Source organism: Oncorhynchus mykiss, chromosome 12 (genome assembly GCF_057628025.1).
Source record: "Oncorhynchus mykiss isolate SJ-2025 chromosome 12, ASM5762802v1, whole genome shotgun sequence".
Lineage (NCBI taxonomy): Eukaryota > Metazoa > Chordata > Actinopteri > Salmoniformes > Salmonidae > Oncorhynchus > Oncorhynchus mykiss.
Window position 1 is genome coordinate 26,501,129 of NC_143033.1, and position 16,372 is coordinate 26,517,500.

Consider the following 16,372-nt stretch of genomic DNA (forward strand, 5'->3'; position numbering starts at 1 on the left):
AGTGTGACTGTTTGAGGTTGTGGACAGGTGTCTTTTATACTGATAACAAGTTCAATCAGGTGCCATTAATACAGGTAACGAGTGGAGGACAGAGGAGCCTCTTAAAGAAGAAGTGTACCTATGATGAACATTACAGGCCTCTCTCATCTTTTTAAGTGGGAGAACTTGCACAATTGGTGGCTGACTAAATACTTTTTTGCCCCACTGTATACACCTGTTCTGAAAGGCCCCAGAGTCTGCAACACCAATAAGCAAGGCGCACCACCAACCAAGCAGCACTATGAAGACCAAGAAGCTCTCCAAACAGGTCAGGGACAAAGTTGTGGAGAAGTAAAGATCAGGGTTGGGTTATAAAAAATATCCAAAACTTTGAACATCCCACGGGCACCATTAAATCCATTATAAAAATGGAATGGAAAAAATATGGCACCACAACAAACCTGCCAAGAGAGAGCCGCCCGCCAAAACTCACATACCAGGCAAGGAGGGCATTAATCAGAGAGGCAAAAAAGAGACCAAAGATAACCCTGAAGGAGCTGCAAAGCTCCACAGCAGAGATTGGAGTATCTGTCCATAGGACCACTTTAAGCAGTACACTCCACAAAGCTGGGCTTTACAGAAGAGTAGCCAGAAAAAAAGTCATTGCTTAAAGAAACAAATAAGCAAACACATTTGGTGTTCGCCAAAAGGGATGTGGGAGACTCCCCAAACATATGGAAGAAGGTACTCTGGTCAGATGAGAGTAAAATTGAGCTTTTTGGCCATCAAGGAAAACGCTATGTCTAGTGCAAACCCAACACTTCCCATAACCCCGGGAATACCATCCCCACAGTGAAGCATGGTGGTGGCAGCATCATGCTGTGGGGATGTTTTTCATCGGCAGGGACTGGGAAACTGGTCAGAATTGAAGGAATGATGGATGGCGCTAAATACAGGGAAATTCTTGAAGGAAACCTGTTTCAGTCTTCCAGAAATTTGAGAATGGGACGGAGGTTCACCTTCCAGCAGGACAATGACCCTAAGCATACTGCTAAAGCAACACTAGAGTGGTTTAAGGGGAAACATTTAAATGTCTTTCAATGGCCTAATGAAAAAGTCTGTCTAGCGTACGATCACAGCGTAAGATCACATTTTTTTCTATTTTTTTTTTAACCTTTATTTAACTAGGCAAGTCAGTTAAAAACAAATTCTCATTTTCAATGATGGCCTAGGAACAATGGGTTAACTGCCTTGTTCAGGGGCAGAACAACAGATTATAACCTTGTCAGCTCGGGGATGCGCCCCCCCCCCCCCCCCCCCCCCCCCCCCTGCCCTGCAAGTTATGTCTGTCATATGCACCATATCTTTTTCTTGGCAATCCATGCCTCATGGTACTACAGATGTAGGATCTTAGTTTGATTTAAAAAGGCCTCTAACTCCTGTTCTACACAGCCAATGTAATAGGGCTACAGGTCAGCAGGTCTGATGCAGACAGCAGACTGTCTGGGGCTGTAGTGAGGCTGTCTGAGGCATTCTAGTGGTGAGGCTAAAAGTAAAATAAGTGCAACAGTTGATTGAGTTGTTGAATTTTTTAATTATTCGTATTCTCCAAGACATTCCATTTAGTATGATATGTTACGTTTCTATGGAATGTATTATTTTGTGGATTCCCATGAATTTGCAAAACGTACAATATGTTGCGAATTCTAGCTAGGTGGCTAGGTGGCTAACATTAGCTCAGCTAGGTATTAGGGTTAGGCGTTAGGGTTAAGTTTAGGAATTAGGTTAAAGGGTTAAGGTATAGGGTTAGGGGAAGGGTTAGCTAACATGCTAAGTAGTTACAAAGTAGCTAAAAAAGTGGTAAGTAGCTGAAAAGTTGCTAATTAGCTAAAATGCTAAAGTTGTCCATGAAGAGATTAGAACTCGTAACCTTTGGGTTGCTAGACATTCACGTTATACACCTAGCCATCCACCCCAACTAACCACCCTACTTTCATTTTTGCCTTAAGTAACCATCTGTCTTATGTAACAATACCAAACTTAATGTCTTACTAATTTGAGTGTCCCGGATTTAAATCAAATCAAATAAAATTGTATTTGTGGGACAAGGACAACGGGACAAAGACAACCCGGCCAACCAAACACTCCCCTAACCCAGACGATGCTGGGGCCAATTGTGCGCTGCCTCAAAGGTGGTCTAGAGTTTCACATGTGACATGCTTGTAGAAATTCGGTAAAATGTATTTAAGGTTCCCCAGCCACTGGAGTGCTGCTTCTGGATGAGCACTTTATTGTTTGCTTATGGCTTTATACAGCTCGTTGAGTGTGGTCTTAGTGCCAGCATCAGTTTGTGATGGTAAATAGACTGCTATGGAAAATATAGATGCAAACTCTCTTGGTAGGTAGTGTGGTCTACAGCTTATCATGAGGTACTCTACCTCAGGTGAGCAATACCTCAAGACTTCCTTAATATTAGACATCACGCACAAGCTGTTACTGACAAATAGACACACACAGCACCACATATACTATATACCGTTTAGCCTCTGAGACCAGGCTGTTGAGCCTGCTGGGAGGTAGAAAAAAGACTAGTTGACCACCACCACTCAGATCTCACTCAGGGAATTTGATGTATTGAGTTGTGTGCTCATCAACAAATAATGATGAGTACTTCTTTACAGCAGCGGATATGCATATATGCATAAATGCAGACACTTTTTTCTGTCATGTAATTCCTTAGGCCACAGTTGTAAGTGTCAACATGTTTTTTTAGTTAATTCTTTTTTAAGGGAACTTCACTGATTCAAAAGCTCTGGTCCTAAGCCAGAAATTGAATCTAAAAGGCTTATATCAGATCACGTATCAAAGAGCTGTCACGTCCTGACCATAGAAAGCCTGTATTTTCTATGGTAGAGTAGGTCAGGGTGTGACATGGGGTTTTAGTCTAGTTTATATTTATTTTCTATATTTTACAGGTGATTTATTTCAGCTTTAATTTCTTTCATCACATTCCCAGTTGGTCAGAAGTTTACATACACTCAGTTAGTATTTGGTAGCATTGCCTTTAAATTGTTTAACTTGGAGCAAACGTTTCCACAAGCTTCCCACAATAAGTTGGGTGAATTTTGGCCCCTTCCTCCTGACAGAGCTGGTGTAACTGAGTCAGGTTTGTAGACCTCCTTGCTCGCACACGCTTTTTCAGTTCTGCCCACACATTTTCTCTACGGTTGAGGTCAGGGCTTTGTAATGGCTACTCTAATACCTTGACTTTGTTGTCCTTAAGCCATTTTGCTACAGCTTTGGAAGTATGCTTGGTCATTGTCCATTTGGAAGACCCATTTGCGATCAAGCTTTATCTTCCTGAATGATGTCTTGAGATGTAGCTTTAATATATCCACATAATTTTACTTCCTCATGATGCCATCTATTTTGTGAAGTGCACCAGTCCCTCCTGCAGCAAAGCACCCCCACAACATGATGCTGCCACCCCGTGCTTCACGGTTGGGATGGTGTTCTTCGGCTAGCAAGCCCCCCCCCCCCTTTGACCTCCAAACATAACGATGGTCAATATGGCCAAACAGTTCTATTTTTGTTTCATCAGACCAGAGGACATTTCTCCAAAAAGTATGATCTTTGTTCCCATGTGCAGTTGCAAACCGTACTCTGGCTTTTTATGGCGGTTTTGGAGCAGTGGCTTCTTCCTTGCTGAGCGGCCTTTCATGTTATGTTGATGTAGGACTCGTTTTACTGTGGATATAGATATTTTTGTACCTGTTTCCTTCAGCATATTTACAAGGTCCTGTTGTTCTGGGATTGATTGGCACTTTTTGCACCAAAGCATGTTCATCGCTAGGAGACAGAACGTGTCTCCTTCCTGAGTGGTATGACAGCTGCGTGGTCATATGGTGTTTATACTTGCGTACTATTGTTTGTACAGATGAACGTGGTACCTTCAGACATTTGGAAATTGCTCCCAAGGATGAACCAGACTTGTGGAGGTCTACAATCTTTTTTTCTGAGGTCTTGGCTGATTTCTTTTGATTTTCCCATAATGTCAAGCAAAGAGGCACAGAGTTTGAAGGTAGGCCTTGAAATACATCCACAGGTTCACCTCCAGTTGACTCAAATTATGTCATTTCATGAGCTTCTAAAGCTTCTAAAGCCATGACATAATTTTCTGGAATTTTCCAAGCTGTTTAAAAGCACAGTCAACTTAGTGTATGTAAACTTCTGACCCACTGGAATTGTGATACAGTGAATTATAAGTGAAATAATCTGTCTGTAAACAATTGTTGGAAAAATTACTTATGTCATGCACACAGTAGATGTCCTAACCGACTTTCCAAAAACATAGTTTGTTAACAAGAAATTTGTAGTGGTTGAAAAACAAGTTTTAATGACTCCAACCTAAGTGTATGTAAACTTCCGACTTCAACTGTACCTTTTTTTAAGGTATCTGTGCCCAACAGATGCATATCTGTATTCCCAGTCATGTGAAATCCATAGATTAAGGCCTTTATTTATTTCAACTGACTGATTTCCTTATGAACTGTAACTTTAAAATCTTGTTTTGAGTTTGCAAGAACTTGATGTTGTGTTTATATTTTTGTTCAGTGTATATCTTTAAATGTTGTTAATATTAAGATAAATGTAAATATGTGTGTTTTTTTTTTAGATTGTCCCATCTTTCAAAAATCTCTGAATGTCAGGCCCTGATCTGTTTCACCTGTCCTTGTGATTGTCTCCACCCACTCCAGGTGTCACTTATTCTCAAATAAAATAAAATAAAATGTATTTATATAGCCCTTCGTACATCAGCTGATATCTCAAAGTGCAGGACAGAAACCCAGCCTAAACCTGAAGCACGTTGGCTAGGAAAAACTCCCTAGAAAGGCCAAACCTAGGAAGAAACCTAGAGAGGAACCAGGCTATCAGGGGTGGCCAGTCCTCTTCTAGCTGTGCCGGGTGGAGATTATAACAGAACATGGCCAAGATGTTCAAATGTTCATAAATGACCTGCATGGTCAAATAATAGGTCTGGGACAGGTAGCACGTCCAGTGAACAGGTCAGGATTCCATAGCCGCAGGCAGAACAGTTGAAACTGGAGCAGCAGCACAGCCAGGTGGACTGGGGACAGCAAGGAGTCATAATGCCAGGTAGACATGTGGCATGGTCCTAGGGCTCAGGTCCTCCGAGAGAGAGAAAGAAAGAGAGAAAGAGAGAATTAGAGAGAGCATACTTAAATTCACACAGGACACCGGATAAGACAGGAGAAGTACTCCAGATATAACAAACTGTCCCTAGCCCCCCGACACCTAAACTACTGCAGCATAAATACTGGAGGCTGAGACAGGAAGGATCAGGAGACACTGTGGCCCCATCTGATGATACCCCCGGACAAGGCCAAACAGGAAGGATATAACCTCACCCACTTTGCCAAAGCACAGCCCCCACACCACTAAAGGGATATCTTCAACCACCAACTTACCATCCTGAGACAAGGCCGAGTATAGCCCACAAAGATCTCCGCCACGGCACAACCCAAGGGGGGGCGCCAACCCAGACAGGAAGATCACATCAGTGACTCTACCCACTCAAGTGACGGCATGAAAGAGCACCAGTAAGCCAGTGACAGCCCCTGTAATAGGGTTAGAGGCAGAGAATCCCAGTGGAAAGAGGGGAACAGGCCAGGCAGAGACAGCAAGGGCGGTTCGTTGCTCCAGAGCCTTTCCGTTCATCTTCACACTCCTGGGCCAGACTACACTCAATCATATGACCCACTGAAGAGATGAGTCTTCAGTAAAGACTTAAAGGTTGAGACTGAGTTTGCGTCTCTCACATGGGTAGGCAGACCTTCCATAAAAATTGAGCTCTATAGGAGAAAGCCCTGTCTCCAGCTGTTTGCTTAGAAATTCTAGGGACAAATAGGAGGCCTGTGTCTTGTGACCGCAGCGTACGTGTAAGTATGCTGCGTATTTTTGCAATGTTACGTAGATGGAAAAAAAGCTGTCCTTGAAACAGTCTTGATATGTTCGTCAAAAGAGAGATCAGGGTCCAGAGTAACGCTGAGGTCCTTCACAGTTTTATTTGAGACGACTATACAACCATTAAGATGAATTGTCAGATTCAACAGAAGATCTCTTTGTTTCTTGGGACCTAGAACAAGCATCTCAGTTTTGTCTGAGCTTAAAAGTAGAACGTTTGCAGCCATCCACTTCCTTATGTCTGAAACACAGGCTTCTAGCGAGGTCAATTTTGGGGCTTCACCATGTTTCATTGAAATGTACAGCTGTGTGTCATCCGCATAGCAGTGAAAGTTAACATTACGTTTTCGAATTACATCCCCAAGAGGTAAAATATATAGTGAAAACAATAGTGGTCCTAAAAAGGAACCTTGAGGAACACCGAAATGTACAGTTGATTTGTCAGAGGACAAACCATTCACAGAGACAAACTGATATCTTTCCGATAGATAAGATCTAAACCAGGCCAGAACTTGTCCATGTAGACCAATTTGGGTTTCCAATCTCTCCAAAAGAATGTGGTGATCGATGGTATCAAAAGCAGCACTAAGGTCTAGGAGCACGAGGACAGATGCAGAGCCTCGGTCTGATGCCATTAAAAGGTAATTTATCACCTTCACAAGTGCAGTCTCAGTGCTATGATGGGGTCTAAAACCAGACTGAAGCATTTCGTATACATTGTTTGTCTTTAGGAAGGCAGTGAGTTGCTGCGCAACAGCCTTTTCTAAAATTTTTGAGAGGAATGGAAGATTCGATATAGGCCGATAGTTTTTTATATTTTCTGCGTCAAGGTTTGGCTTTTTCAAGAGAGGCTTTATTACTGCCACTTTTAGTGAGTTTGGTACACATCCGGTAGATAGAGAGCCGTTTTATTATGTTCAACATAGGATGGCCAAGCACAGGAAGCAGCTCTTTCAGTAGTTTAGTTGGAATAGAGTCCAGTATGCAGCTTGAAGGATTAGAGGCCATGATTATTTTCATCATTGTGTCAAGAGATATAGTACTAAAACACTTGAGTGTCTCTCTTGATCCTAGGTCCTGGCAGAGTTGTGCCGACTCAGGACAACTGAGCTTTGAAGGAATACGCAGATTTAAAGAGGAGTCCGTAATTTGCATTCTAATAATCATGATCTTTTCCTCAAAGAAGTTCATGAATTTATTACTGCTGAAGTGAAAGCCATCCTCACTTGGGGAATGCTGCTTTTTAGTTAGCTTTGCGACAGTATCAAAAAGAAATTTCGGATTGTTCTTATTTTCCTCAATTAAGTTGGAAAAATAGGATGATCGAGCAGCAGTAAGGGCTCTTCGATACTGCACGGTACTGTCTTTCCAAGCTAGTCGGAAGACTTCCAGTTTGGTGTGGCGCCATTTCCGTTCCAATTTTCTGGAAGCTTGCTTCAGAGCTCGGGTATTTTCTGTATACCAGGGAGCTAGTTTCTTATGAGAAATGTTTTTATTTTTTAGGGGTGCAACTGCATCTAGGGTATTGCGCAAGATTAAATTGAGTTCCTCAGTTAGGTGGTTAACTGATTTTTGTCCTCTGACGTCCTTGGGTAGGCAGAGGGAGTCTGGAAGGGCATCAAGGAATCTTTGTGTTGTTTGTGAATTTATAGCACGACTTTTGATGCTCCTTGGTTGGGGTCTGAGCAGATTATTTGTTGCAATTGCAAACGTAATAAAATGGTGGTCCGATAGTCCAGGATTATGAGGAAAAACATTAAGATCCACAAAATGTATTCCATGCGACAAAACTAGGTCCAGAGCATGACTGTGACAGTGAGTAGGTCCAGAGACATGTTGGACAAAACCCACTGAGTCGATGATGGCTCCGAAAGCCTTTTGGAGTGGGTCTGTGGACTTTTCCATGTGAATATTAAAGTCACCAAAAATTTGAATATTATCTGCTATGACTACAAGGTCCAATAGGAATTCAGGGAACTCAATGAGGAACGCTGTATATGGCCCAGGAGGCATGTAAACAGTAGCTATTAAAAGTGATTGAGTAGGCTGCATAGATTTCATGACTAGAAGCTCAAAAAACAAAAACGTATTTTTTTTTGTAAATTGAAATTTGCTTTCGTAAATGTTAGCAACAACTCAGCCTTTGCGGGATACACGGGGGATATGGTCACTAGTGTAACCAGGAGGTGAGGCCTCATTTAACACAGTAAATTCATCAGGCTTAAGCCATGTTTCAGTCAGGCCAATCACATCAAGATTATGGTCAGTGATTAGTTCCTTGACTATAATTGCCTTTGAAGTAAGGGATCTAACATTAAGTAGCCCTATTTTGAGATGTGAGGTATCACGATCTCTTTCAATAATGACAGGAATGGAGGAGGTCTTTATCCTAGTGAGATTGCTAAAGCGAACACCGCCATGTTTAGTTTTGCCCAACCCAGGTCGAGGCACAGACACGGTCTCAATGGGGATAGCTGAACTGACTACTCTGACTGTGCAAGTGGCAGACTCCACTAAGCTGGGAGGCTGGCTAACAGCCTGCTGCCTGGCCTGCACCCTATTTCATTGTGGAGCTAGAGGAGTTAGAGCCCTGTCTATGTTGGTAGATAAGATAAGAGCACCCCTCCAGCTAGGATGGAGTCCGTCACTCCTCAGCAGGCCAGGCTTGGTCCTGTTTGTGGGTGAGTCCCAGAAAGAGGGACAATTATCTACAAATTCTATCTTTTGGGAGGGGCAGAAAACAGTTTTCAACCAGTGATTGAGTTGTGAGACTCTGCTGCAGAGCTCATCACTCCCCCTAACTGGGAGGGGGGCAGAGACAATTACTCGATGCCGACATCTTTCTAGCTGATTTACACGCTGAAGCTATGTTGCACTTGGTGACCTCTGACTGTTTCATCCTAACATCGTTGGTGCCGACATGGATAACAATGTCTCTATACTCTCTACACTCGCAAGTTTTAGCTTTAGCCAGCACCATCTTCAGATTAGCCTTAACGTCAGTAGCCCTGCCCCCTGATAAACAGTGTATGATTGCTGGATGATTCATTTTAAGTCTATTACTATGGGTAATGGAGTCGCCAATGACTAGGGTTTTCAATTTGTCAGAGCTAATGGTGGGAAGCTTCGGCGTCTCAGACCCCGTAACGGGAGGAGTAGAGACAAGAGAAGGCTCGCCCTCAGACTCGACTAGCTGCTTAATGGGGAAAACCAGTTGAAAGTTTCTGTCAGCTGAATGAGCGACACCGGTTGAGCATTCCTACATTTCCCTCCAGAAGCCAGGGGAAAGTTGTCCTGCGGGGACCGTGCAAGGGGATTTATACTTACGTTACTATCTGTACTTACTGCTGGCACAGACGCTGTTTAATCCTTTCCTACACTGAAATTGCCCTTGCCTAACGATTGCGTCTGAAGCTGGGCTTGCAGCACAGCTATCCTCGCCGTAAGGCGATCGTTCTCCTGTATATTATGAGTACAGGGACTGCAATTAGAAGGCATCATGTTAATGTCACTACTTAGCTTAGGCTGTTGGAAGTCCTGACGAACCACGTCCAGATAACGCGTCCGGAGTGAAAAAGTTTAATGAAAAAAAGTGGAGTGAGGGAAAAGCCAAAAATATAAACGGTAATTAAAAAGTAAAAACCGTAAGGTTGGCAACAACACACAGCAACACGTAAACCTCCCCAGTGTATTTATCCCTGTGTTTCCTGTCTCTCTGTGCCAGTTTGCCTTGTATGTTAGTCAAGTCAACCAGTGTATTTTTCCCGTACTTTTATATTTTTGTTAGTCTTCCTGGTTTTGAACCCTGCCTGACTCTGGACTACTTTCCCACCTGCCTGATCATCCTGCCTGCCCTGACCTTGATTCTGCCTGCCCTTCGGTACCTTTTGGACTCTGAACTGGTTTTGACCTTTTGCCTGTCCACGACCATACTCTTGCCTTCCCCTATTGTATTAATAAATATTGTAAGACTCCAACCATATGCCTTCTGTGTCTGCATCTGGGTCTCGCCTTGTGTCAAGGTACTGAGCTCTAAAACAGCAACATTTTCTCCCAGCTTCATGACAAAATGTGTAAAACCGTATGAGATTCGCTATAAATACTGCACATTTTTCTTTCTGCCCCATGGAAGAAAAAAATAATCCTGAAGTAAAAGGGGGGTGAGGGGATTACTCTAACGTTTTCGGGGGCCGCGAAACTGCACTACTCCTCCCCAGCTTATACCCAAGTTCCTTTGGAAACATCACTCTAATCGCAAACATAGGCAAGGTTCTCACTTCTCACCAAAATTATATTTTTAAGATAGTGAGAGGGCCCTAAATGATAAGGAAACCATTTCTGTTTAATCCTGTTTTACTGAGATATTGTGACATACAATAACTGTATTATGTGTGATAATGGGCTCTTTTGCCAAATGACTCTGCCCTGCAAGTTATGTCTGTCACATGCATTTTATGTTTTTCCTGGCAATGATGTGGCTGTAGGATCTTAATTTGAGCCCTCTATTGTTGCTGAGAATCTTCCTGCACCCTAGGAAATGGAGATGAGTTTTGTGATTTGCATAAATACACTGAAAGCCCACACTAACACACATATTAACAGTATTGCACTTTTCATGTAGTCGACGTTTGGCCATCTAATAGCCTAACCATCGATCAAGCAACATTATGGACTAACCGTTCAAATCCTGTTGCTGCAGGACTATTTTGATGTGACAATATAGGTCAAATTAAGATCCTACATACACTGGGGAGAACAAGTATTTGATACACTGCTGATTTTGCAGGTTTTCCTACTTACAAAGCACATAGAGGTCTGTCATTTTTATCATAGGTACACTTCAACTGTGAAAGACGGAATCTAAAACAAAAATCCAGAAAATCACATTGTATGATTTTTAAGTAATTAATTTGCATTCTTTTGCATGACATAAGTATTTGATACGTCAGAAAAGCAGAACATAATATTTGATACAGAAACCTTTGTTTGCAATTACAGAGATTATACGTTTCCTGTAGTTCTTGACCATGTTTGCACACACTGCAGCAGGGATTTTGGCCCACTCCTCCATACATACCTTCTCCAGATCCTTCAGGTTTCGGGGCTGTTGCTGGGCAATACGGACTTTCAGTTCCCTCCAAAGATGTTCTATTGGGTTCAGGTCTGGAGACTGGCTAGGCCACTCCAGGACCTTGAAATGCTTCTTACAGAGCCACTCCTTAGTTGCCCTGGCTGTGTGTTTTGGGTCATTGTCATGCTGGAAGACCCAACCACAACCCATCTTCAATGCTCTTACTGAGGGAAGGAGGTTGTTGGCCAAGATCTTGCGATACATGGCCCCATCCATCCTCCCCTCAATACGGTGCAGTCGTCCTGTCCCCTTTGCAGAAAAGTATCCCCAAAGAATGATGTTTCCACCGCCATGCTTCACAATTGGTATGGTGTTCTGGGGTTGTACTCATCCTTCTTTTTCCTCCAAACACAGCGAGTGGACTTTAGACCAAAAAGCTCTATTTTTGTCTCATCAGACCACATGACCTTTTCCCATTCCTCCTCTGGATCATCCAGATGGTCATTGGCAAACTTCAGACGGGCCTGGACATGCGCTGGCTTGAGTAGGGGGACCTTGCGTGCTCTGCAGGATTTTAATCCATGATGGCGTAGTGTGTTACTAATGGTTTTCTTTGAGACTGTGGTCCCAGCTCTCTTCAGGTCATTGACCAGGTCCTGCCGTGTAGTTCTGGGCTGATCCCTCACCTTCCTCATGATCATTGATGCCCCACGAGGTGAGATCTTGCATGGATACCCAGACCGAGGGTGATTGACCGTCATCTTGAACTTCTTCCATTTTCTAATAATTGCACCAACAGTTGTTGCCTTCTCACCAAGCTGCTTGCCTATTGTCCTGTAGCCCATCCCAGCCTTGTGCAGGTCTACAATTTTATCCCTGATGTCCTTACACAGCTCTCTGGTCTTGGCCATTGTGGAGAGGTTGGAGTCTGTTTGATTGAGTGTGTGGACAGGTGTCTTTTATACAGGTAACGAGTTCAAACAGGTGCAGTTAATACAGGTAATGAGTGGAGAACAGGAGGGCTTCTTAAAGAAAAACGAACAGGTCTGTGAGAGCCGGAATTCTTACTGGTTGGTAGGTGATCAAATACTTACAGTATGTCATGCAATAAAATGCAAATTAATTACTTAAAAATCATACAATGTGATTTTCTGGATTTTTGTTTTAGATTCCGTCTCTCACAGTCGAAGTGTCCCTATGATAAAAATTAACATGGTTTGTAAGTAGGAAAACCTGCAAAATCGTCAGTGTATCAAATACTTGTTCTCCCCACTGTATGTAGTGTTAGAGAGCATGACTCCCAGTATGCAGTAATGCCTAGTCTCATAGATTTGGCACAAGACACAGAATGGTTGCCTTATTTGCAGTGACACATTTTACTGTAGTATGTACAGTGGCTCAGTCAGGATCACAACCATACTTAAAGATGAAAACAGATACAGTATATAGTTTGCAGGAATAAATCACTTACAAGATTTAGTCGGATTCTTGTCTATGTTTGCTGTTTATTTGTTTGTATTGTAATGGCCATCTGTCATGTGTACCTGCTTGTGTCTAATCTAGCTCGGGGACGCCTCTCCATGCCACAGTGTCAGTGTGAGCCACAGCCACACCCTGGGGTTCCGAGGGACCAGGAATGGGCCAGAGACGGCAGACGATCAGGCAGCCAGCAGGGAGGGCAGTGTGAAGACTGTGAGATGTGTCTGTGGTGTAGGGGAGTCCAACACAATCCTCATAAAACCAGGTAGGACTCTGCAGAGGCAGGATTTGTGTATAATGCATTATTCCTAATGCTTAGAGAGAAGTGTATAGCACTGGGCAGAAATATGTATTTCTGTTGATGGGCCATGTCTGAAATGTTATCGTTAGCCTTGGATCTGCAGAAACCACACATACTTAGTATGATCTTTGTATGTAATATATGTATTAATGTATGTAATGTGCATGAATGTGTTTTCATAACATTATGTATAAGTTGAGTCTTAATATGAGCATGAGTCTACGAAGAGCATGTTTATTTGTGCAGTGTGTGTGTACAGTATGTGAGGGTGTGTTATGCCTGTCCATGTGTGTATGTCTTGTGTACGCTGATGTGAGGACTGATGTTTCTGGGTTAATTATTACACAAGGTAAACCAGTCAAGCGAAAAAAGAGAGATGCAACCCTGCATTTCCCCGGGCATTAGCTTTCAGCTTTCATACAGAACAACCCATTTTTATTTTTACTGTGATGCCAGTAGAAGTCAAACACAACCCTGGTAGTTTGAAGCATGCATTTGTGTGATGGTAAAATCACTTAATCATTTTTAAATTGCTTGTTGTTTATTTTGCTTAATAACAAGCGGTTTGAGATTCTGTCTGTAATGAAAAGCGCTATAAAAGTTCAATAAATTATTATCATTATTATAATAGATATTTATTCCACAATATCCTTAACTGTGGTGTGTTTTCTTTACCAAATATGTTGCGATGTGCCCTCCTAGATGTATTTATATCATGCTACTTATCATCTGCCATCTGTTAATTTAGCCCCTGACTTTCTGGACCAGTGTCTGTGGCTCTGTTTTGTCAATTCTATATTTTCCTGTTTGGTTACCGTTTACAGTTTTGGTAAATTGCTACTTGTGTGCCGTGTTGTTTTTGTCACTGCCGAGGAAAGTGGAATTTATTGAACCAGGGAGAATTCTATGGAGAGCTGGGTAAATTAGTGCTAACCCAGAGCTTATCTCCCAGGCTTTAATTAGCACATAACCATGAAGGGACCCCCACTGACTCTCACAGCACTTAATAGACAGGCTGTATGTAGCATTTTAATTGCTGGTGTTGACATTGAACTGACAGAAAGTAGACGTTGCTCTGAATCATAGATAACACAGAGGGGAACATGCCCTGCAAGAATGTTACTTGTCAGTACCATGTTGGATTGTGCGTTTGAGGGTTCCCTCATTCAGACTGCTCGGCTCAGAAGTGGCCTCTGGCAGGACATTGATTGACTCTTGAAGTTTAGGTCAGGTCAGAGGTCACTGTTGAACTCTAGGGCATCTTTGGAAGAATCTCAATTGCATACTCCTCACATCCTCTACCCTCGCCTACTTCTCAAAACTCATTTGGAGAAGTTCACCTCTGGCTTTCTCATCCAATAGGTTTTGAGAAGGAGGTGAGGAGAGAGGATGTGAGGTTTGTGCAATTGAGATTCTCGCACTGTGCTGATAGGCCTAGATGGAGAGCATGGTCTGGCGCGGTTTTCTGAGGAAGTCATTACAGTACATTTCAAATACATCCATTAATGTGTTTGAAATTCTTAACCACCCACACATATAGATTACCCACTTTCAAACTTTTCACATATTTTGGAATGATTTGTGAGAAAATTGCTGTATTTACTCAACATTTAACAATGTATGTACGATTCGTGTTTGTCTGTGTTTCAAATATATATTTCCAATCCACACAGTGTAGGACTGGAGACTCTCTCAGACATTAATGAGAGGCTTCAGCGTTCGCTACAGGGCATCATTGATTGGCTATCTGTGAAGGATGAGGAGCTATCTGACAGTTTGCCTTTACATGGCGATATAACAAGCTACAAACATCAGAGTGAGATACATCAGGTAGGCCAAAACAATCTATAAGATATACACTACTGTTCAAAAGTTTGGTGTCACTTAGAAATGTCCTTGTTTTTGAAATGTTTTTTTTTGGTCCATTAAAATAACATACATTTGATCAGAAATACAGTGTAGACATTGTTAATGTTGTAAATGACTATTGTAGCTGGAAATATCTACATAGGCTTACAGAGACCCATTATCCCATTCGTTTTATTGCTTCTTCAATCAGACAACAGTTTTCAGCTATGCTAACATAATTGCAATGGGGTTTCTAATGATCAATTAGCCTTTTCAAATGATAAACTTGGATTAGCTAACACAACGTGCAATTGAAACACAGGAGTGATGGTTGTTGATAATGGGCCTCTGTACGTCTATGTAGATATTCCATAATAAATCTGCCGTTTCCAGCTACAATAGTCATTTACAACATAAAAAATGTCTACACTGTATTTCTGATCAAATGTATGTTATTTTAATAGACAAAAAATGTGTTTTTCTTTCAAAAACAAGGGCATTTCTAAGTGACCCCAAACTTTTGAACAGTGGTGAACATTTTATTTGTTTGACTTTTATTGTCAATTTATTTTGCAGGATATGTACACAATACACATGTGCCGTATATAAATAAAATATGAGCATAAAAATGGCCTTGTACAGTTATTTCACATTAAGCCATTGTTTATGGGAATGGTTTTGATGATCTTTATATGCCCGTGCAAAATCATCTCTACAGTCTTTGACGTCTGTCTGTTGTCATGAATCGCAAATTCCCAACACATGCAATGTATGAAATGTAGTCCAAGTGAAATTCTAAATAGAGAGAGAGTACTTCAACCCACATTATGATGTAGTCTGAATGTATTGTCATTGGAAATCAACACAGATTCAGTCTGAAGCCTGAGCTTGTGAATATTTCTTCTCTTGTTTGCTCCTGGCTATATTTGCAAGTCCACAGAGGTCTGTTATCTAATTCAGTTACAAGGATGAAAATAACAAGATATCCAGTGTCTTGTGCATACTCCAGTTCTGTGGTTTTATTAACGTTAAGTCTTGTTATGCTGCTATGTGCAACACTTAACCCAGAGCAGATGGAATGACGATGGAACGGATGTCTGTTCTGTTGATCTCTTCTTTAGGTTTTCGTTGAGGAGTTAAAGTCTCGGGGACCCTTTATTTACTCGGTGTTGGAGTCCGCTCAGGCCTTTCTGTCACAATGTGCCACTGTGGATCCAGATGACAGCAAAGGTGGGGAAGTCAACAAGATATGGCAAACCCAATTATCAGACCAATAAGTTAAGGAGTTAGTTATGTGTTCCTGGTTAGGAAGAAAATGCTTATTTCATAATAAGCTGAATCCTGATTTGTCATTGTCTCTCCAGTGAGATCTGCCCTTTCTGTTACTCTGCATCTCCTGTCTGTAGACGTGAGTACTCGACAGCAGAGTGTCGGTCGCTGGGTGTGGAGGCAGGCCGCAGTGGCCGGAGACCTGTGGGAGAGGGTGATGTCACGCAGTGTTCAGCGCCACAAACACATGCAGTGTACTCTGGAGCGCCTCACAGAGCTACAGGGGGCTGTGGAGGAGCTGTGCCTGGACATGGAGCAGGCTGAGGGGGTGCAGGAGGCCTGGGGGCCCATAGGAGACCTCCTCATTGACTCACTGCAGGACCACATCGATGCCACCAAGGTATGCAGGAATCAGCAACATACAACCATTTTTGTTTTCC

General features: G+C 42.3%; 1 protein-coding gene across 2 annotated transcripts in view; it reads left to right on the forward strand.

Annotated features, from left to right (window-relative positions):
- The window catches only part of LOC110537260 (dystrophin-related protein 2), a 35,158-nt gene that overhangs the window by 8,849 nt on the left and 9,937 nt on the right, over positions 1-16,372 (forward strand). For both annotated transcript variants that reach the window (XM_021623164.3, XM_090191475.1), the window contains 4 exons: positions 12,599-12,779; positions 14,489-14,645; positions 15,785-15,893; positions 16,070-16,332. In XM_021623164.3, the coding sequence (XP_021478839.3) occupies positions 12,599-12,779; positions 14,489-14,645; positions 15,785-15,893; positions 16,070-16,332 (710 nt within the window). The remainder of the gene's footprint in view (positions 1-12,598; positions 12,780-14,488; positions 14,646-15,784; positions 15,894-16,069; positions 16,333-16,372) is intronic.